At 39.5% G+C, this 24,694-nt stretch overlaps 1 protein-coding gene across 4 annotated transcripts in view; it reads right to left on the minus strand.

The window, feature by feature from the left end:
• LOC124794738 (RUN and FYVE domain-containing protein 2) overlaps positions 1-24,694 on the minus strand; it is a 155,570-nt gene that overhangs the window by 40,626 nt on the left and 90,250 nt on the right. For all 4 annotated transcript variants that reach the window (XM_047258341.1, XM_047258343.1, XM_047258344.1 and 1 more), the window contains one exon: positions 1,944-2,041. In XM_047258341.1, the coding sequence (XP_047114297.1) occupies positions 1,944-2,041 (98 nt within the window). The remainder of the gene's footprint in view (positions 1-1,943; positions 2,042-24,694) is intronic.

Raw genomic sequence — 24,694 nt, forward strand, 5'->3', positions numbered from 1 at the left:
CAGAACTAAAATAACTTAAAACTATAAATACCAAATTAGCACGATATTGGTAAGAACAGATATTAGTTATTTTAAAACTGGCCAGAGCAAACGGAGTATTCAAATAGAATATGTGTGTGTGTGTGTGTGTGTGTGTGTGTGTGTGTGTGTGTGTGTGTGTGTGTGTGTGTGTGTGTCACACAATGGTGATAAAATTTTTCTCGCCTTGATTAATTAATGCATGAATGTCAATCAGTGCAATGACAAGATGTACATAATGAACTTATGACAGCAGAAACAATTTAAAAAGACAAAATCATTTTTGTATCACAACAGTGTGGAATTAGTTTTGCTTTTTTCACTCAAAACCAGAAGTAAGTTTTAATAAATTAAGGTTGTTCAATTATAAAGTTATTATGCTATTAATGCAAACAGTGCTCCCACACAGGAAAGATGGGAAGCTTTAGAATTGTTGAGAAAAGCATATAAAAGTTATTTCTGCAAGCAGTGGAGTTCAGTCAATTGTTTAAAATTGTGTCACAACAACACAGTTCAAAAATATATTTTTTGCACACATTTATGAAAATAATTTTATTTGTAATCACATACGCATTTGAGGATGCTTTTGCTCAGTGTACAGCCATTAAGAAAGGGCAAGCAGTGTTTTTTATGGGTCATGTTACATAATCTGAGAGTAATGAATCAAGCACACAATAAATGACCTTGGGATGATAATATAAAAGATAGTCATTACTTTCAACAGACTCACTTAAATCTGCCTCTGAGAAAAGTTTTAAGGCATGTGCCGTCTTAGTAATATGAGGCTGTTGTTGACATGTGTTAAAATTTTTCCTTTTATATACTCAAGCAAAATTACAACAAGTACAAAGTATGTTCAAGCTTTCCATTGCCTTCTCCTTCTGTTTCATAATCATCCATACACTGATTACGAATTCTCATCTAACAGTTGCAGTACACTGCCTTTATGACCTACTAGAACAAACACCAGATACATTTCCTTTGTGCATGTTTGTTAATAGTTTTCCAACAGTTATTAATATCCAGGTAATATTACCGGGTTATAAACTGACTTCAAATGGTTAGTTTGATGTGACTTTAGTATTTTATTCACATAAATCTAATTCACTTTCAGTATTTAACCAAACCAAATTTTTGATTTTCAAAACTGACAGTTATCATTGTTAGATAACTTGCAGTTCAAATCAATTTCCTTTTAATAATGTTTACAGGCAGGTTAAAAATAAGGAATCTACGTAAATACATGCCATCAGCAATGCCAACAGCAACCTTATAAGATGTTTAAAATTCTGAAGTAATGACTATCTTATGATTTGTATGTTTCAACTACTTCTGTGAAAGACAATAACTTGGAGTACAGTATTTAACTTCAAATACAGTTCATCCAAAGAATAACACACAACTTTCAATATACTTCTACAGCATCTTAATGTAGTATCAGTTGATACATCTTATGGGAGGTAAGTTTGTTTAAAATACTCACATTTGCTATATACCAGTCTCATTAAAAATCTCATTTGATGTATCAATTATTGCCTCGTAACTGATGAGTTATGTATATAAACTATAAATATGATGTATGTATTGTCTATCACAGAAGTTATTCCACATTCTTTAAGCTTTCAGAGCTTACACCAACAAAAAAAACAGTTATACAAAAATTACTATCATCTATCACCACAAAAAATAGGAACATTTAGAAACAATTTTTTTTCTTGGAAGATAAAGACATTGCAATGCTGCTCAATGAAAATTTGGTGGACTGCTAGAGAATCTGACCAGTAAGCTAACACAAACAGTTTTACTCTCTGAATTCTGTAAAAATTGCTCTATGTAATTTCTCTGACTCCAGACCCATTACAGCATATCAGAGCTTGCCACTTACTAAGAACCCACAGCCAGATTAAGACTGAAATAGTACCTACTTTTCCTCCATCGTTTGTATTGTTTCAGACATGGCTACGTTCTTTGCTTCCAACTTGTTCTTTAGTTCAGTTTTGTGTTTAAGTGAGCTTTCACACTCCTGCAATGCAACAACACAGATTGATAGCTCAATAAACAATATTAACAACACAGTGAAATTGCACTGAAGTATAAATAAAACAAGAAATTACAGTGTTCATGTTAAATTTAGACAATATTTTGCTACTGCAAACAGAGTCTATAAAAGTTATTTTTTGGGAGGAGTTGTCTGTTTTTGCTGGTTTCCCCTTGATGAATGTGCCCCCCTTTCAGCATCCTTCAATAAATGGTTGTATTTCTCCAAGTTGTTTAGGATTTGCCCAATCTGGCTTGTCTTAGCCTGAAGACGTGTCACCATCTCACCCTTCTCAGTCAACTCCTGCTCACATTCCTAAAACGTGAATGGATAACAATGTAAAATGACCTGAGTAATAAGATTTTTTGTAAGTATTTCGAAGGAATTGGCCTGTATTAATATAGTTACTGTTACAATTTAGTAAGTAATCAATATAATCAATTAAAAAGGCCAGCAAACAGGTGATCTAACTTGCTAATAACACTGATTTTGAAAACACAGTAAAATCAAATTTAAGTGTATCATGCCAACAACATTGAATTCTGAAACAATTTTGACAGTTATAGCAAACAAGTTAAAAAAAATTTATTTAACATACAAACTACAACCCAAAAGGTGCGAAAAAATGTGCCTCTACAAACTTATTTTTTTTCTTTTCCAGAAAGCTATCATTCATGTAGGATGTACAGAAATCTACTTCCTCTTCCATTTCCTCAAAACTGAGATGGAACACTCAACACAGTTAATTCACAAAGTGGGTACTTTAAAGTGCCTTCATCTGCCAAAAATCTTATCAGCAAGAGTTTCTTTTTTAACATCTACCCCCAACTACATGATGACATAACAACAATCTTGCCTGTTTAAGCATACAGCAAATAAAGTTATAAAATGCGTAGTGTGTGTGTGTGTGTGTGTGTGTGTGTGTGTGTGTGTGTGTGTGTGTGTCCATGCAAATAGTGGACAGGGAGGTGCAATAAGGAACATACATCCATCCATTCACTACGAAAGTTACAAACCATGCAAAGAGTGACTATATTCTAATCACACCTGACAACTCATTACTGCTGAGCAGTGAACAGTGAATCCACTGGCCTTTGTCCATAAGGAAACAGTGAAACCACTGAGCAAGAATTTATTGTAGCTACATTCTATTTCAAAAACATTGTTAATATGATGGTGGAAAAGCCTAGTGGGGAGTAAAGGTATCAACTCACCGAATATGTGTAAGTATTGAGCCAGCAAAGGCACACAAACACAAAAGAAAACGTTGCTAACTTTTGTACTGTGTGTGTGTGTGTGTGTGTGTGTGTGTGTAAGAAAGAGAGAGAGAGAGAGAGAGAGAGAGAGAGAGAGAGAGAGAGAGAGAGATTTGGGGGGGGGGGGCCTTAGCTGTGTATATACAAACACACTTCTGCCCTACAAATTTCTTACCCTTTCTATTCAACATATGTAGTCTACAGTAATGATTTGTTAGTTAATTTGTAACTGCTGGAATGGGCTACATCTGCTGAACAAATGCTTTAAGGTTATAACAGTACACTAAGAGTCAAATTTTATTTTCATGCTAATGGAAGAAAAGATATTATTTATTTCTACAACTGAAATTTAAAGGAATTATTACTACTAGTAGTACTCAAAGAATAGTGGATTATATTCTGTACATGGAATCGTAAACAAACTGTTAAATGCAGTATTTCCATAAAGAACACAAAAAAGATAGAAAGGTACCTCACTGCTTGCATGTAGAATCATTCTTTTGTTTTGCCTGTGTCTGCGTATATGTATGTGTAGGAAGGAGAATGGGGGAGGGTACACATGCTTTCTTATGAATTATTGTGTAATCAGAATGAGGGTACATGCCCACAATTTCCAAAGCCTGAAAATGTTAATTATTTTTCAATTTATTTATAGGGAATGGAAAATATGACAAGCTGTGGACTGATAGGTACTTCTCAACATTTTGAAAATAACATAAGAAATTGTAAGATGAAATAACACGTAAAACAGGCAGATAAAGAAACTGTAAAATATAGTACAGGTAAAACAGGCAGAAAAACAAGGGGGGAAAGCAAACATTTTTCCACCGTGCAATGGGTAAGTGCATAAACATTAACAGTTGACAGAATAGTAAAAGGCACATCATCTTACCTTCCACAATTGCAATCAGCCTGATAACAAAACAAATTAAACAATTGTACATTTAGTATCTGCACTTGAGAATAATTGCTCCATTTAACTTCTGAGAATGATGTAAATTAGGAGATGCAATGTAAAGCAAATGTCAATGATACCTGAATAAAGCAACGCAACATCAAGCTATGATACATGACTATCACCTTCTATAATCTGAGAATATTAACAGGAAGCAGGGGCACATGTGTCTGATAAATAAATGACTGTGGCAGAATACATTGGATTGTTTGGGGGAAGAGACCAAACAGCGAGGTCATCGGTCTCATCGGATTAGAGAAGGATGGCGAAGGAAGTCAGCCGTGCCCTTTCAAAAGAAACATCCCGGCCTGGAATTTACCTGGATTGATTTAGGGAAATCACAGAAAACCTAAATCAGGATGGCCGGACGCGGGATTGAACTGTCATCCTCCCGAATGCGAGTCCAGTGTGCTAGCCATTCCATCACCTCACTCAGTGTGGCATAGTGGAATATGTGATAAAAATCAGATATGAAAAAGTGACAGTAAACACATAAGATATATACTTTCTTAAATCTTACAATATATCACCTTTCTCCTACGCTTGGAAATTTTATTGCTATTAAATTGAAACTTCCAGCCACAGAAAATGTTCACATAACCCTGACCCAAGGAGGGAACCAGCATAGAGAAGACACAGTACTCATGGTATTCTCCTGTGTGTCACAACAGCAGCCCAAAACTGGTCAGCAACCAAACAAGATACAGTATTTGCAGGTTCCCAAGACAACTGCTCTGCATTTGGTAATCAGCAATAATGACTGTGGTCTCTACTTTTTCTCCCATCTTCAGTCTTCTGACTGGTTTGATGAGGCTTGCCACGGATTCCTCGCCTGTGTCAACATCTTCACCTCAGAATAGCACTTGTAACCTATGTCCTCAATCATTTGCTGGACGTATTTGAATCTCATTCTTCCTCTAGAGCTTTTACTCTCTACAGCCCCCTCTAGTACCATGGAAGTTATTCCGTGATATCTAAACAGATGTCCTACCATCCTGTCCCTTATTGTTGTCAGTGTTTTCCACACATCCCTTTCCTTGCTGATTCTCCAGGGAGCTGCCTCATTCTTTATTTTATAAGTCCACCTAATTTGCAACACTGTTCTGCAACACCACATCTCAAATGCTTCGATTCTCTTCTTTTCTGATTTTTTCCACATCCACTTTGTCCCTATTGGACATTCTCAGAAATTTCTTCCTCAAATTAAGGCCAATATTTGAAACTAGTAGACTTCCCTCGGCCAGGAATAGCCTTTCTGCAACTAATAGTCTGCTTTTTATGTCCTCCTTGCTCCAACCATCATGGGTTACCTTGCTGCCTAGGTGGCAGAATTCCTAACTTGATCTAATTTGTGATCACCAACCCTGATGTCAAGTTTCTCACTGTTCTTATATCTGTTACTTCTCATTACTTTCGTCTTTCTTTTGATTTGCTCTCAATATTCTGTGCATGTTAGAATGTTCATTCCATTCAGCAGATCCTGTAATTCTTCTTCACTTTCACTGGAGTTATTAAAGTCATCAATGAATCTTATCATTAACATCCTTTCATCTTGAACCTTCCTTTTTATTTCCATAATTGCTTCTTCAATGTATAGACTGAACATTAATGGCGAAAGACTACATGCCTGTCTTACACATTTTTTAATCCAAGTACCTCATGCTTTGTCTCGCGATCTTATTGTTCCCTTTTGGTTCTCGTAAATACTGTATATTACCTGTCTTCCCCTTTAGCTTACCCCTATTTATCACAAACTTTCAAACATCTCGCACCATTTTACATTGTGAAATTTAAAATTTCCATTTTGCATTGTCAACCGCTTTTTCCAGGCTGACAAATCCTATGAATGTCTCTCGATTTTTCTTGAGTCTTATCTCCATTATCAACTCCAAAGTCAAACTGCCTCTCTGGTGCCTTTGCCTTTCCTAAAGCCTGTTCTTCTGTACATTATTCTTGTCAGCAACTTGGATGCATGAGCTGTTAAGTTGATTGTGTGATAATTCTCACACTTGTTCGCTTTTGCAAACTCTGGAATTGTGTGGATGTTGCTTTTCTGAAAGTCAGTTGGTATATCAGCAGATTCATACATTCTACACACCAATGTGAATAGTCATATTGTTGCCACTTCCCCCAATGATGTTAGAAATTCTGATGGAATTTTATCTATCCATTCTGCCTTCTTTGATCCTAAGTCCTCCAAAGCTCTATTAAATTCTGATTCTAAAACTGAATCCCTCATCTTTTTTACATCAATTCCTGTTTCTTCTTCTATCACATCAGAGAAATGTTCCTCCACAAAGAGGCCTGCAATTTACTCTTTCCACCTATCTGCTCTCTCATCTGCATGTAACAGTGGAATTCCCGTTGCACTCTTACTATTACTACCCTTGCTTTTAATTTCACTGAAGTTTGTTTTGACTTTTCTATACGCTGCGCTGAGTCAGTCCTTCCGACAATCATTTCTATTTCTTCACAGTTTCTCTGGAGCCAATTCACCTTAGCTTCCCTGCACTTCCTATTTACTTCATTCCTATGAGACATGTGTTTCTATATTCCTGAATTTCTCTGAACATATTTGGACTTCCTTCTTTCATCAATCAGCTGAAGTATTTCTTCTGTTACCCATGGTTTCTTTGCAGTTACCTTCTTTGTACCTATGTTTTTCTTTCCAATGTCTGTGATTGCCCTTCTCAGACATGTCCATTCCTCTTAAACTGAACTGCCTACTGAGCTATTCCTTATCGAAGTATCTACAGTCTCAGAACTTCAAGTGTATCTCTTCATTCCTTAGTACTTCCATATCCCATTTCTTTGCACACTGATTTTTCCTGGCTGGTGTCTTAAATTTCAGCCTACTCTTCATCACTAACAAATTATGATCTGAGTCTATACCTACTCCTGGGTATGATTAATAATCCAGTATCTGATTTCGGAATCTCTGCTTGACTGTGATGTAATATAACTGAAATCTTCCTCTGTCTCCTGACCTTTTGTAAGTATACCTCCTCCTCTTCTGACTCTTGATTTTGATCAGCATATTTGCTATTACTAGCTGAAATTTATTGCAGAACTCTAATTCTTTCTCCTCTCTTATTCCTTGTACCAAGTACATATTCTCCCATAAACCCTTTCTCCTATTACTTTCCCTACAACTGCATTCCACTCCCCCATGACGATTAGATTTTCATCTCCCTTTACACACTGAATTACCTGCTTATTATCCTCAAGTACCTGAACTATCAATGTAGGTGTTGGTATGCTGCTGATTTTGAACTGTTCATAGTAACTCCCTTTCTGCCCTATCTTCCTATTCATAATGAATCCTACTTCTGTTATAACATTTTCTGCTACTATTGATATTACCCAATACGCGCCTGACCAGAAATCTTTGTCTTCTTTCTATTCCACTTTATTGGCCCCCACTGCTTCTAGATTCAGCCTCTGCATTTCCATTTTCAGCTTCTGTACCATGTTCAAACTTCACACATGCCACACCTTGACTTGTAGAACATTACCCTTTCATTGGTCGTTCAATCCTTTCCTCATGGTCACCTCCCCTTGGCAGCCCCTCCCAGAGATCCAATTGGAGGAATAGTCTGGAATCTTTTGCCAATGGAGAGATCCATCATCACACTTCTTCAGTTACAAGCAACATTTCCATGGCTTTACATGGCTTTACTGCACTGCTTTTCATTGCGTTCTGTATCCTCATGCCATTGATCATTGCTGATTCTTCCACCTCAAGGACAAGACAGTGGCCTGAACCTTTGTCCACTCCTCTGCCCTCTTTGACAAGGCCATGGCGCAGAGAGGGTGACTTACCCAAGAAATCTTCAGCTGCCATTGCTGATGATTTTTATTCAAAATTTAAGTTGTGGCAGGGTTAAAAGCCGAGACCAAGGGCATTTTGATTACTAATCAAAGACAGTACCCCTAGACCGTGGATACAGGTCTCCCATTTTTAATAAATGTCACTTACATAAAATGTAAACAGTAAAAGCTCATTTCAGAAACAAAACCATTCTTTTCTGATGAAAACTGCGTCATGTTCCCTCCACCTCTGAACAAACAAAAACAGTACAAAACAGAGACAAGGAATTCCATATTTTTCAACCTGTTGGCACAGGCAAGTGTGATACATTTTACATTCAATTACACCCAAATTAGAGACAGCTGCTGTATTGGGGAGAGAATACTACCACCACTGTGATGGGTGGAATGGTTTGGCGATGGATGGAATGGCTTAGCGATCATGTGACTGGGATGTCGTCAGATATTCCACTGGCTTTTGGCGTGCCAGTCAAGCACAAGACAGGCGTAAGGAGCTACTACATCTATTTCATACATATGTAGAATTATACTGCTCATAACTCTTTTTCAGGAAGACATTTAGTGCTTACACCATTAAGTAACTATCTCAACAATGTTTTTAATTCTGAGCTACAAATGTTATCTGTATGATAAGCAATTATATATGCTCCACATGGCTGTATTAAACTGAAAAGAAATAGTTACATATCTCTTTCTAAGAGAGAAGTCACTTGTGTTTATGCACAATGCACAAAGTGTTCTGTCAAAATTATATTTAGAATTATTTGATTTTTGGTCTTTTTATATTGTTGCTCATAGTAAATATGATGCATTATAACTTGATAAAAAATCAGTTTCAGACTAGTTTCCTAATGCAATTACAGATGTGTCTGACAGAGAGCATGTTTTTGGGACACCAATTTTTTTAATCTTTTCAGTTCATATTACAAAGAGTAATGACTAGTGGAAACTTGTGTGATTTTACAAGTTCCTACCCCAGGTAACACAGAAGCGCCCTCTTTTGTCACCCAATACTACCCTGGGCTTGAATTCCTCAACAGATTACTCCACCAGGGCTATTAATTTCTCAAGTTGAGCCCTGAAATGAGACCATCCCACCACAATATGCTCTCTGCACCACCCAGAGTGGCCATTTGTTATCCTCCTGACCTCTGCAATGTCCTTGTCAAACACTACAACATTTCGAAACCACCTTCCATAGCAGAGGTTCCTCCCCTGTAAACCACCCTGCTGCAAAACTTGCCCACTGATCCCTCCACAACCACCCATTCCAGACCCACCACTGGAAAAATACACAAGGTGTGTTCAAAAAGAACAGAGCTTTTGCTGTAACATCTTTATTGCTAACTGTACAACATTTTAAACCAGCACCGTAAAAGTGGCCCCATCTACCGGCAATACACTGTTCCCATTGTCTCTTCCATGTTAGGAAAGCCTCTTGAAACTCAGTTTCTGGGATGGCGCTCATGTCACAGTGTTGCAAATCTCCTCTATGGTTTCAAAAAGGTGTGCTTTCACCTAAGTTTTAAGTTCAGGAAACAGGAAAAACTGCTGGGGTTAGGTCATGAGAATATGGACTATGACACTACCTTGTCATGATGCACCATCCAAGTCTGGTTTTCCCATAATTCAGGTCTCTTCCTATGCACAGCATCCCCCATGCCTGGTAGGATTCATCAGCAAATTCTCAGACAGTTAAATGACAATATTTGCAAGTCATAGCATGAACTTTCTATGTGGTCATCATCTTTTGATGTGGAAGGTTGTCCAGGCTCAGGTATCACCGACCAACATTCTACCCTGCTGAATATACTTAAACCACTCACGACACTGCATACGACTCATACAGTCCTCCCCAGGTGATAAGTGAAACAAGTTTTGCCAAGTTTGCAGCAAAATTTCACACACACACATGTAGCTCTTCAAGCACTTTCATTGCCACTTTGGCACAAATCCAACAAGCAACTTTTACACATGCTCGCTTCAAAAGCTGAAGGTCACTTGTTAATGGTCAGAGCAAAATGCAGCAAAAAGCAGTCTGTCATTTGAACTTTACACTATGTGCACTCAGTAGCCAGAGCACACTACCTCTGCAGGGTGGCACGCTATTTCAAAGGTTCAGTTTCTTTTTGAGCACACTTCATATGCCGTTCAAGACAGGGCTGCATGTGGAAACACACACACACACACACACACACACACACACACACACACACACACGACATTTATCAGCTGACATGTTCATTGCATGGCCTTCTACATTGGTATGACAACCACCAAACTGGCTGAACACATGAATGGGTACACACAAACTGTCCATATGGGGGATGTAAAATACCCAGTGACAGAACATGACCTACAGTGTAACTTTAGGGACCTAGGCACATGCTGCACCACACAAGCCATTTTGATCCTTCCCCCCCATGCACCGTCACCAATCCCTTGGAACATCACAGATGGGAGCTTGTGCTCCAACACATCCTCTCATCCCACCATTCCCCTGAACTCAACTTAAGTTAACCTCTACTCCTGTTGTCTCTTTGGTCCCTTATTCATTTATTTATGTTTGAATTTTCTTCATTATATATTTTGTTAACTTTCTCTTCTTACTTGGCACTATTCCTCTCACACGTACTTCTATACTTCTAAATCTATTTTCTTTGCTTTTAAGCTGGCACAGTACTTATGATGTATTACCTTTGACTTCCCTATGAAATGCTTTACTCCATCTTTGTTTACATTCCTGCTATTATCTCATACTCCTGGCTGCAAGTGACCCACATCTGCTTTTCATTAAGTTTCCATAAGCTACGTTTTTATTTATTTATTTTTGTAGATTTTCCCCGGTTGTGTGCGACTGTCAGCTGTACAGAGGTTAGGTATTATTTGCAAAATTTGTAGTTTCACCCTTCACACAAGAGAATCTTGAGATATTCATTGTCCCGACAGTAACATACTAAATGTTCAAAGCCCTGCTCAGCACCATCATCAATCCAAAATGGAGTCTTTTGTGTTGATGGTGGTGTCGCGCAGAGCTCTGTGCTTTTAACTAGCTGTCGTTGCCATAAGAGCAATGAATACCTGAAGGGCCCTCATTTGTGGAGTGAAACTAATAATACAGCAAATAATAGGGAACTTATAGTGGTTTACATGTACCTTTAAAGAAACCTATGGTAATTTATCTGCACCTTAACATCATATACTTCCTTGACATCAGCTACTCTGGACTGCATTGGCGACTCAGTCTTCCATTTGCCAGACATTTTGTTTTCAGTTCACATGATCCCACAGTTCTTTTTTATATGTTCTGAACTTTGGAGACATTTACAGTTCAGCACAGCACTGTAGATGATTACACAGGACATCCAAATGAGGGTCAATTAAATGAAGAGGGGAAAAAATAACCCAGAAACAAAATTCCATACTTTGGAGATATTGTCACCAAGACAAGCACTTCTTATTCTGGAAGTGCGTCTTCCAGTTTCAATTCAAAGCATTTCTTTAGAGCTTTTTGTTTCTCACAAAAACACTGAGAGTTTTAGATTTGGGATTCCATCTAGTTGGTAATGTATGCACCTTGGGCAATCCACTTAGCAACACATGAATATTTCAAAATGATGTTCTTCGTGCAGAGAAGGGGGTGGGGGAGCAGGGGGGGGGGGGGCTTTACTCCTCACTGCTGCACCATGCAGGTAATTTATTACACACTTGGCAATGCACTGGAATACATCTACTAAGTCAGTAGTCTCGTTAGCCTTTAATTGATTCAAATTTGCTCGACAAACCTTTGTCTCTCCTTGTTCTCATGACAGTTGTGTCCCTCCAGTCATGGGGTATGAGTGACCTGTCTTTCCTTTTTAACCTACTCCAGCCTATGCTTACTTTCTCTCCAAGGAAGGATCTAACAGCTCCAAAAGCTATGATAGTTTCTTATACTTTTGTGTGCATCTACTGGCAGTACTAAGAACTTCATCTCCTGAAGGTAAGTCATGGCCAGCAATTCTGCTTCATAAATTTAACAGACATACAATCTGCTGATTTAATTTTCTGCAAAATGATAACTCTACTAATTTTCAACATATGTGGAAGTAGTCTATTGTTTATTGTCTTGGAAGTATCTTCTGAATGGGATTATTAGTTGACTTCATTGACATAGTGTATTAGACCCAAAACAATTTGACACTTACTTTCAGGTCTGTTGACTCTTACATCCAATTACTGGACAAGTTATAAATAACCTTTTGCTTCCTAAATTTCATCTCTGCTACCTCCAGAATTTCAAAGGGAGCCATAATAATTAAACAGCTGAAGCTCTGCTTCCATGATGAACTGGACACAGATTTATGTGAATCTTTTAACTGAAAATTGTCCATACTAGTCCAGAACTCAAATTTACAGATATTAAGTAATAATATTTTTAATCTGACACTCAATATTTGATAGTAAGAGATATTTTTGTAGAGTTTACATAGGTTGTATATTTGTCAGACGGTTTAAACATCGTAACACTGTGCTCTTTCAAGTACTACAAATCTGCCACTTAGCCTGCCAGTACAGTGCAAGCTATTTCACCTCATAACAACTCTTTCATTGTATCTGCTGCAAGTATGACACTGTGCTACACTGTCTCCAGTTCTAAATGGTTGCACCTTTTAACTTCACACATTTTGTCCTAGTAAGAAGTGTGCTTGCACAAAAATTTGGAGCAGAAATTAAAGTTCAGGGAAAAGAAATTAAAACTTTAAAGTGTGCTAATGACATTGTAGTTCTGTCAGAGATAACAAAGGGCATGGAAGAGCAATTGAACAGAATGGACAGTGTCTTGAAAGGAGCATATAAGATGAACATCAACAAAAGCAAAACAAGGATAATGGAATGTAGTCAAATTAAATCAGGTGATGCTCAGGAAATTAGATTAGGAAATGAAACACTTGGAAAACAGTAGATGAGTTTTGATATTTGGGTAGCAAAAAACTAATGATGGTCGAAGTAGAGTTGATAAAAAAATGTAGACTGGCAATCACAAGAAAAGCTTTTCTGAAGAAGACAGCTTTGTTAACATCAAATATAAATTTCAGCATTATGAAGCCTTTTCTGAAAGTATTTGTCTGGAGTGTAGCCATGTAGGGATGCGAATATATTTATAGTCTCACACCCAAAGAAATCTCTTATAACATTAGTGTCAATTCATTTTGCAAGAAGCATTCTTCCTCAAGTTCCTCAGATGACATCATAAAAAAACGAGTTCAAATTAATGGTCACACAGTTACAAGGAAGGAATTTTGAATATATCTTTCCCAAATGTGCCTATGGTATGGAATGTTTTGGCACAGTATAAATAATTTAAAAGTGAAGGTAATGACTCACCAAATAGTAGAAGCGTTGAATCGTTGACAGGAACACAGTACGAATGGAAACATCACAAGGTTTTGGATGAATCCATTTTCGAGGCGAGCGAGCGAGCGAGCGAGGGAGAGAGAGAGAGGGAGAGAGAGAGGGAGAGAGAGAGAGAGAGAGAGAGAGAGAGAGAGAGAGAGAGGGAGGGAGAGAGAGAAAGAGAGAGAGAGGGAGGGAGAGGGAGAGGGAGGGAGAGAGAGAGAGAGAGAGAGAGAGAGAGAGAGGGAGGGAGGGAGAGAGAGAGCGAGAGAGCGAGAGTGAGAGAGAGAGCGAGAGCGAGAGAGCGAGAGTGAGAGAGAGAGCGAGAGAGAGAGAGAGCGAGAGAGAGAGAGAGAGAGAGAGAGAGCGAGAGAGCGAGAGAGCGAGAGAGCGAGAGAGAGAGAGAGAGAGAGAGAGAGAGAGAGAGCGAGAGCGAGAGAGCGAGAGAGCGAGAGAGAGAGAGAGAGAGAGAGAGAGAGAGAGAGAGAGAGCGAGAGCGAGAGCGAGAGCGAGAGAGAGAGAGAGAGAGAGAGAGAGAGAGAGCGAGGGCGAGGGCGAGGGGCGAGGGCGAGAGAGCGAGAGCGAGAGCGAGAGCGAGAGCGAGAGCGAGAGCGAGAGAGAGCGCGCGCGTGTGGTCTAACTCAATAAATGATTTCTCCAAAGCTAGTGATGTCGTCCCCCCGCCCCCATGAACTATGGACCTTGACGTTGGTTGGGGAGGCTTGCGTGCCTCAGTGATACAGATAGCCATTCCGTAGGTGCAACCACAACAGAGGGGTATCTCTTGAGAGGCCAGTCAAACATGTGGTTCCTGAAGAGGGGCAGCAGCCTTTTCAGTAGTTGTAGGAGCAACAGTCTGGATGATTGACTGATCTGGCCTTGTAACACTAACCAAAACAGCCTTGCTGTGCTTTTACTGCGAACGGCTGAAGGCAAGGGGAAACTACAGCCATTAATTTTTCCCAAGGATATGCAGCTTTACTGTATGGTTAAATGATGACGTCCTCTTGGATAAAATATTCCGGAGGTAAAATGGATTGATGAAATGTATGATGAAATAAAAGAAATTATTCAGATAGTGAAGGGAGACGAAAATTTAATTGTCATGGGTGACTGGAACTCAATAATAGGAAAAGGAAGAGAAGGAAACGTAGTAGGTGAATATGGAATGGGGGGAAGGAATGGAAGATGAAGCCGCCTGGTAGAATTTTACACAGAGCATAACTTAATCATAGTTAACACTTGGCTCAAGAATCATAAAAGGAGGCTGTATACATGGAAGAAGCTTGGCGATACTGGAAGGTCTCAGATAGATTATATAATGTAAGACAGAGATTCAGGAACCAGGTTTTAAATTGTATGACATTTTCAGGGGCAGATGTGGACTCTGACCACAATCTATTGGTTATGAACTGCAGATTAAAACTGAAGAAACTGCAAAAAGGTAGGAATTTGAAGAGATGGGACCTGGATAAACTGAAAGAACCAGTGGCTGTAGAGAGCTTCAGAGAGAGCATTAGGGAACAATTGACAAGAATGTGGGCAAGAAATACAGTAGAAGAAGAATGGGTAGCTTTGAGAGATCAAATACTGAAGGTAGCAGAGAATCAAGTAGGTAAAAAGACGAGAGCTAATAGAATCCTTGGGTAACAGAAGAGATATTGAATTTAACAGGCCCCATGAGTAGACAACGTTCCATTAGAACTACTGACAGCCTTGGGACAGCCAGGCCTAACAAAACTCTACCATCTGGTGAGCAAGATGTACGAGACAGGCGAAATACCCTCAGACTTCAAGAAGAATATAATAATTCCAATCCCAAAGAAAGCAGGTGTTGACAGATGTGAAAATTACAGAACTATCAGTTTAACAAGCCACTGCTGCAAAATACTAACATGAATTCTTTACAGACAAATGGAAAAATTGGTAGAAGCCGACCTCGGGGAAGATCAGTTTGGATTCCGTAGAAATGTTGGAACACATGAGGCAATACTGACCCTACGACTTGTCTTAGAAAATGGATTAAGGAAAGGCAAACCTATGTTTCTCGCATTTGTAGACTTAAGAGAAAGCTTCTGACAATGTTGACTGGAATACTCTCTTTCAAATTCTGAAGGTGGCATGGGTAAAATACAGGGAGCGAAAGGCTATTTACAATTTGTACAGAAGCCAGATGGCAGTTACAGAGGGGCATGAAAGGGAAGCAATGGTTGGGAAGGGAGTGAAACAGGGTTGTAGCCTCTCCCCAATGTTATTCAATCTGTATTTTGAGCAAGCAGTAAAGGAAACAAAAGAAAAATTCGGAGTAGGTATTAAAATCCATGGAGAAGAAATAAAAACTTTGAGGTTCGCCGATGACATTGTAATTCTGTCAGAGACAGCAAAGAACTTGGAAGGGCAGTTGAACGGAATGGACAGTGTCTTAAAAGGAGGATATAAGATGAACATCAACACAAGCAAAACGAGGATAATGGAATGTAGTCGAATTAAATCGGGTGATGCTGCAGGAATTAGATTAGGAAATGAGACACTTAAAGTAGTAAAGGAGTTTTGCTATTTGGGGAGCAAAATAACTGATGATGGTCAAAGTAGAGAGGATATAAAATGTAGACTGGCAACGGCAAGGAAAGTGTTTCTGAATAAGAGAAATTTGTTAACATCGAGTATTGATTTAAGTGTCAGGAACTCGTTTCTGAAAGTATTTGTATGGAGTGTAGCCATGTATGGAAGTGAAACGTGGACGATAAATAGTTTAGACAAGACGAGAATAGAAGTTTTTGAAATGTGGTGGTACAGAAGAATGCTGAAGATTAGATGGGTAGATCACATAACTAATGAGGAAGTATTGAATAGAATCGGAGAGAAGAGGAATTTGTGGCGCATCTTGACTAGAAGAATGGATCGGTTGGTAGGGCATATTCTGAGGCATCAAGTGATCACCAATTTGGTATTGGAGGGCAGCATCAACGGTAAAATTCGTAGAGGGAGAGCAAGAAATGAATACACTAAACAGATTCAGAAGGATGTAGGTTGCAGTAAGTACTGGCAGATGAAGCTTGCACAGGACAGAGTAGCATGGAGAGCTGCATCAAACCTGTCTCTGGACTGAAGACCACAACAACAGTCACGTTTTCATCCTACTAACTATTCAATGCTTCTATTGTTTAGTAAATTGTTACCCTCATTTCTATCTTATCTCCTGAATGTGACTGAGTTTGTGGTGATGCTGCCAGACTGAAATTTGCTTCATCAGTAAACAGTATCAGTTCTTGTAATTAACCATAAACAAAACTTCAAGCAATGAGTGCCTGCCAGTAGCTGTTGGGCTTGTTGGTGACTTTAACAGGTATCAGCCAGACTGACTTTTTTATGTGGAAAGTCAATAGATGTGGATATTTCTTGTGTGCTTTATGCAGAATTACTTTTTGGCGAAGAAAATTAAATGCATTTTTCATCCAAATTTTGTTCCAGAAGCAAGTAAACACATTTCAACCTTGCACTTTTCAATTAAAACAGCAGCTACAATATTTTACATAAATATTTCCATTACAAAATTGCTAAACAAAACAACAAATTTGTGTATTGAGCATATGTAAAAAGGTACACAATAGTTTTAAATATTTGTAATAGCAGAGTCAGCTAACTTGAAACTGTAAGCTCTTTTGATCCAGACTCCGAATCTGACTGAATACTAGTAATTGTGTCCAATTTATACACATGTCTAAGAACCAAGAACTGCATAAGACATGTGCACCAACTTCAAGCAGCTATACTCCACATCCAGTGAAACTTGTGTTCACTTTTACATAAAATTTTAAATACAAAATTGTACATACAACTGCCTTATGAAATGTTTACAGTTTCTTCTGAAACACCCTTGTTATTAGACAATGTAATGATAAATATCGTATTTCAGAAAGTATTCTGGATTACTGCAATGTACAGCTGCAGGTGTGGTAGCTTGAATGGTAACTGTACTCTCACAATACATCTTGGATGTAGTAATAATCAATGGCAACTGTTCCCTTTAGAGAAACAATCAAGAACAAAGACACATACATCCTCTAGCAAATTCCTGACACTATGCGACAATAAAACCATGGCTAAGCACATGTTGCTGAGTGGACAAGGCTTTTTTTTCTTTACCAAAGAAAGTTTATGTGCATCTTTTGTTCACTCAATGAATAATCATCAATCATTAGCAATTGGGGGACACAAGAGAAGCCTCTGCGAAGGATGTGTCATTAATAACACATTTGTGGGCAACGGCTCTAAGCCGACAGATTCTCTCACACCAGAAGCATCATAATAGAGAGACATAATGTCTCTTATCAAAACCGGCTTTGACGATCATCTCTGTGAACATAGAAGGTCTTTCGTCTTGCAAAAAACAATTGCTGAGTGAGCTTTGTCAAAAAACCAAATGTGCCGTACTCTGCGTGCAAGAAACACATAGGGACATCCAACACCGATGCCTCAAGGTCCCAGGGATGAAACTTGTAGCACAAAGACTGCACGCGCAATACGGGAGTGCCATGTTCAACAAACCGGACGTCCAAGTGAGGATGGCGGATCACACTGAGGGGAGAGATACCGAGATTATCATGGTGGAATTTGGCGAATACACGGTGACCTCACTGTATAAGCCCCCAAATGTAGACTTCCACTTTGAACCACCAGTAAAAATTGATAAACAGAAAACGGCTTTCATTATCAGCGATTTCAACAGCCATAGTCATGTATGGGGATATGCACAAGAAGACAAAAACGGTGAAGCCGTTCTGGCATGGGCCGAGTCAAACCACCTGGCACTTATCCACAACAGCAAACTTCCCACATCTTTCAACAGCAGTAGGTGGCGCAGCGGATACAACCCGGATCTCCTATTCGTCAGCGAAGAAATAGCACAACAGTGCTTTAAGTCCATCTACACCCCCATCCCAAAGACACAACATCGCCCAATAATGTGCCAAATGTTGCCAATAGTGGTACCACGAAGAGTAAAGTTCAGAAGGAGATATAATTTCAGGAAGGCAGACTGGCCCAAATTCACCAGAATACTAGAAGAGACAGACAGACTATGACAGCTTAGTGGACACCATCAAATCCTGCTCCTGAGTGTCTATTCCAAGGGGATTCAGAACAAGTTACACACCAGACTCACCCAGGAAACAGTAGCCCTACTGGAAGAATATCAAATGCTCTTCGAAAGAAACTCCTTCAGTGAAGAAACCCTCACCAAAGGAAGAGTTATTACTTCCCGGATATCAGAAGTGAGAAGAGAGCAATGGACCAAACTGATGGAGGAAACTAATTTTGGCAGAGATAGTCAAAAGGCCTGGAAACTCATAAAACGCCTAGCCAATGACCCCACCAAACCAAATCTACATGCGAATGTCACAGCAGACCAAATTGCACACCAGCTTCTCACAAATGGAAAACCACAAGATACGACAACCTGTAGACAAAAAAAAGGGCACAGAACGAAACCCCCCTCAGGAGACTGAAGAACTATCCAATCCCTTTACCTTGGCGGAACTGGAGAAGGCGATCAGTAAGTGCAAAATGCGGAGAGCAGCCAGCCTTGATGATATATGTGTCGAGCAAATGAAGCATTTTGGATCTGTAACAAGGAAATGGCTAGTCAATATAATGAACAACTGCATGACATCCTGCAAAATTCCAAAAATCTGGAGAAAATCGCGAGTCATTGCCATCCTAAAACCAGGCAAAGAACGTGACAATCCCAAAAACTACAGGCCAATCTCTCTGCTATGCCATATGTACAAGGTTTTGGAAAGGATGATACACCACAGAATCACGGACGCCATCGAGCCCCTCCTGATCCCACAACAAGCAGGCTTCAGACAGGACAAATGCTGCACATCACAGGTGCTAAAATTAATGCAAAACATAGAGGATGGGTTCAAGAACAGGAAGATCACTGGGGCTGTCTTCCTAGACCTGTCAGCAGCCTATGACACAGTCAACCACCGGCTGCTCCTGGGGAAAATATACGCAATGAGTAGGGACTACTGACTAACCTTACTGCCTGGAAACCTACTCCAGAATCGAAGATTCTTCATGGATTTTCAGGGACAGAGAAGCCGGTGGAGGATACAGAAAAATGGCCTCCCCCAAGGAAGCGTACTGGCCCCCAACACTTTTTAATATATATACTAATGACCAGCCCCTCCCCCTAGGCACCGAAAGCTTCATATATGCAGATGATTGCGTCATTACTGCTCAAGCAGACAGCTTTGGAACTGTTGAACAGAATCTGTCAGAAGCCCTCGAACAGCTTGCCACCTACTATAAGGGGAACCGTCTCAAACCCAACCCAGGGAAAACCCAAACCTGCGCCTTCCACCTAAAGAACAAACAATCTGCAAGAAGACTACAACTCAACTGGGAAGGAGTGCCCGTGGAACATTGCAAAACACCAAAATACTTAGGCGTCACCTTGGATAGAGCACTCACCTATAAAAAGCACTGCATGAACACTAAACACAAAGTAGTGGCGAGAAACAACATTGTGCGCAAACTAAAGGGCACTACATGGGGGGCACAGCCTCGAATAGTGATAACCACAGCTCTTGCTTTGTGCTATTCAACAGCCGAGTACGCATGCCCAGTGTGGTACAATTCTAGCCACGCCAAGCAAGTGAACATACCACTTAATGAATCCTGCCGCATCATCACAGGCTGTCTGAGACCAACCCCGACTGATAAATTGTACTGCCTGGCAGGCGTGGCCCCACCAAATATTAGAAGGAAAGTAGCGGCCAGGAAGGAAAAGACAAAGGCGTTGACTTCACCTGCCCACCCGCTGTGCAAACGCCAGCCTGCCTGCTGTCGACTAAAATCTAGAAAAAGCTTCCTGCAGACAGCAGAAAACATCGTCGGGACACCGCAGCAAATGAGGCTGGCAATGTGGTGAGAAGAAAATGTGCACCTTGGGGAATGGTTAGTCCCAAACGAAGAACTCCCTCCCGGCCATATGGAAGGATGGACGACATGGAAATCTCTTAATAGGCTGCGCTCTGGTGTCACACGATCCAAAGAGAATATGCGCAAATGGGGCGTCTCAAATGAACTGGCGCTGTGTGACTGGATACACTCAAACCACCATCCACCTCACGCAGTGTGTGCTGTGCCCAAGCACCTGCACCATGAAGGATTTGATGAATGCCACCCCGGAAGCGCTGGACGTGGCCAGGTTCTGGTCCAAGACTTCATAAAATAAAAAACTACTTGACCCTGCTTATATATCTGTATACTTTTATACTCTTTTTATATTTGTTATATACTTGATATGCATGTGTTAATCATTCTGATTTTATGTAAGATGCTTCTGACACGATTAAATTAGCAACTGGCTGTGAACATGGACAGTGGCACCCTGAGACGCACTGCTACAAACAACCTACGCCCCTTTCATTTGATGTCACAATCTCTAGGGCTCTTGCTCACAAAATACAAACCTTCGCCAGTTATGTTGTAGTACTGGTCTGGAGATTGTCATTTACTGCAGTTGCAAAAATTTAATCATATCTAATGAACATTTCCTATTTCTCTTGTTTCTTTTGTTGTCTGGATTTTTGAGATGAATTACTGTGCATTTTCACTTTCTCAAATAGTAACTGTGTAAACGCAGAAAAGGTAATTTTACAATAATAAAGGAACTATTAGGCAGTTTATGGAAACAACATACATTTCTTTTGTTGTAACATATGTTTATAATCCTGCCAATTAAATTATTTTCAGGAACATTCTGTTGCAAAATTCTGTCAAGTCTTAATTTAATTATATCATGATATCACTTTTTCAAATAACATTTCTAGAACTCAAAAACTTCACTTCTATTGAGATGTGAGTTTTAAACAAACTTGTGATTCAAAACACATGCAAACTGAATATTTAAAATACAAAGTAAGACATTATTTGGCAGTATCAACACCAAGGAGATGCATAATACTGAAACTTAAAGGCATGCATCTAAGAGCAACATACCAAATGATTGCATCCACTACACATTTCTAATAATTTGAAGAAAGTAATTTTGAGTAGTAAATGCAGCTGTAATGCAGCTAAGCAAAAATAATAATTCAATTATGCAGCTGACATTAAATAAGCAACATATAACAAAACTAATATATAATTTTAATTGATTCAACTATGGGTTTTTTGTGAGATATTCTCTTCTGTATACTGACTAAACGAAACAATTTTTTGCTTTGTTTCACAAAACTTTATTATTTTTGTATGACCTAGGTTTCAGATTGTAAGCCCTCTTTGCAATACACAGCTGACTCCAAAGGCGATTACCAAGAAAAGATAAACACATGTAAATTTCTTAATCTGTTACTTCCAAACTGTTAAACTATAAAAATTATCTCTGTTGACTATTTTGGCACTTTGTCATCTGTACTGTATACTTCATGATATTCATCGGTCCATGCATGACAGTGCACAATACCAACTGTTTCGAAAAGCCACGTATGAAAAAGCAATTTTTCAGGGGGTCATATCTTGGTTTTTATTGATCACATAGAGAAGGGGTCAAATGTTTTGGATAGCCCCCGGCTTAGTGCCCACTTATATGCCTATCAGAAGATTGGGCATACTGTAGCTATTCTGCAGTACAGGGTCAAAATTTAAATGTTACTCACTTCCTCCAGCCCATGCAACTTGAGAAAATTGGTTGGTTCTTTTGCATTAAGTGTGCTCTCAGATGGCCCTCAGGTGGTTTAGTGTCTACACATGTGTGACATTGCCACTTCACTATATGGTCAGTATGGACACTTTAGGGGCCAACAGAAGCTCAATGAAAGCCAGGAAACAGAACAATGTGAGAGGAAAACTAACACCCTGTGTGAGGCAATCTATGGGAAGCAGAGAGTCTAAACACACACAAAGATTAGAATGTGAAGAACTAAGCACACAGCTGATGCTGACAGCTAACAGCTATGCACTCAGTGCAACACACAGAATGAACAGGATGATTTGCTAGATTAGGCCCCGGTGATCAAACTCTGTGTAAGCACTTGACCAGTCAGCCGGTAAAAACTTTGGCTAGCTCTGCACATACTATGTCATGCGTGCACCCTCCATGGCAGGTTTCCACACCCCCCTTGTGCTACCCACACCGGCTCATCTGCCCTATTATGATGTGCACTGGTGTGCCCTATTATGATGTGCACTGGTGGGGATACGAAAGGTGGCTTACAGAAGCTCCATTTGTTCACGGGCAGTTCCTGAAGAAACCATGATAAACCATGATTTTTGGTAACAGAAAGTACAAATTGTGAGGATGGCCACTTGTATAATTTGTATTCATGCTAGACTGTCAAATTTTTCACCAAATGTTCTTAAGATGATGATCTTGGAGACCTTGATATCATCATCCATTGCCGAGACCACCGAGTTATCATATTCATGCATCTAAAATATGCACTTAATATCTCATCTGAGATGTAAATTTAGTTTTAACTGAGTTAGTGACCAAATGACAAGAGATCTGTGGTCTTTGCAAGGGTTCAGAGGTCACAAAAATATGTTGTTAATCACTATTTTTTCACAATAAATCTTTATGTCGCACTGTTTCTGTATAACGGGCACTTCACACCTGTATAGGTTCTCATGTCTTGAAAAGTACTTGATGGCGGCACTAGATGGTGTAAGCACTTAACAAAATTATTTTGTCATAGGTCATTCGTTGTACATTCAAACCAAACACCACATTTTATGGCATACTGAGGTGTAGCTGTAAAATAGTGTAAAGTGAACTTGCATTGGATTGGAGATTATTTTGTATTAACCTTATATTATGCATACTAATTTGTTGTTAACGTGGTTAAAGTGGTAAATGTGACAAAGTATATAAGTTAAAGTATATAAGTAAAATGTCAAAACTTTACTGACCTACATACTTAATTTTATATAAGCAGCACACCTTGATGTAACAGAGAAAAGAAGGGAAGTACCTGAAAAACACTCCTGTTGACAAATTAGGAGAACACGATCCTCTTTAAAAGAACCTGACAGAAAAGTGGGGAACCAGCTGCTTCAATCCTCATTCAACATTGCTCACCAAAAAGTTTGGCATGCGGACATATTTGTGCATTTTTGTGATGAAAGAGAGTAGCAGAGAGACAGTGGTGGCACAAGAGAGATGAGACAGTAGCACTGGGAGAGAAAGAGAGGGGAGACTGATGGTGGAAGATGGGAAGTGGTAGTGAAAGACAAATGAATGCAATAGCAGTGGAAGCCAAAGAGAGAGGAAGTGCTGATGATCAGTGACAGACAGTGGCAGTAAAACAGAGAGAGAGAGAGAGAGAGAGAGAGAGAGAGAGAGAGAGAGAGAGAGAGAGGGATGGAGACAGCAGTGGTGGGAGCAAAAGAGAAAGGAGACAGTGTAAATGAAAAAGAGAAATGAGTGGATGGCATACACAGGCTTGAGGGATCAGAAACCACCCTCATGGCAAACTTCAACATGAAATATTTACCCACTTTCTCCCTCTCCCCCATACCCACAGGTTACAGTTTCCTGGGCTAGGGGTCAAAACCCTAGCCGACAGGATGTGTGGAGAACAGGCAATGTGATTGACGAGAAAGACATTATACTACAAGCAAGAAAGAGAGAATGGCAGTGGGAGAGAGAAAAATGGGACAAACACAATGGCAGTATGATAGAGAGAGAGAGAGAGAGAGAGAGAGAGAGAGTGAAAGTGGCAGAGGAGACAGTGGTAAGGAAGAGCGAGAGAAAAGATTGAAAGCTTTGTTGGTGGGAAAACAGATAGGAAACAGTGACAATGGGAGAAAAAGGAGACAGTGGGAGAGAGACACACATAAACAGTGACAGTGGGAAGGAGATACTGAGTATGAAGGCTTTACTACAAAGAGATTGAATTAATGGAGTAGTGAATGAAGTACAATTAACAAAGAAAAGAAAAAAAAATGAAACTGTGTCCAAATAGTCGACAGCGACAACTTCTATAGTTTGCGTGACAAGCAACAGATTACAAAATTTATATGCACTTATCTCTGCTCGGTTGCCATCTTTGGAATCAGTTGCGTATTGGAAAAAGGCTCACAACCCGAAACATAGGGCATGCAATTAAAAAAAACAACAAGCTTTATGGAACAAAGCAAAAAAGTGTCTTGTTTAGTTAATACAAAATTAAAAATTAGTGTTGGAACAAAATAATAATAATAATA

The sequence above is a fragment of the Schistocerca piceifrons genome, chromosome 4 (assembly GCF_021461385.2).
Source record: "Schistocerca piceifrons isolate TAMUIC-IGC-003096 chromosome 4, iqSchPice1.1, whole genome shotgun sequence".
Classification (NCBI taxonomy): domain Eukaryota; kingdom Metazoa; phylum Arthropoda; class Insecta; order Orthoptera; family Acrididae; genus Schistocerca; species Schistocerca piceifrons.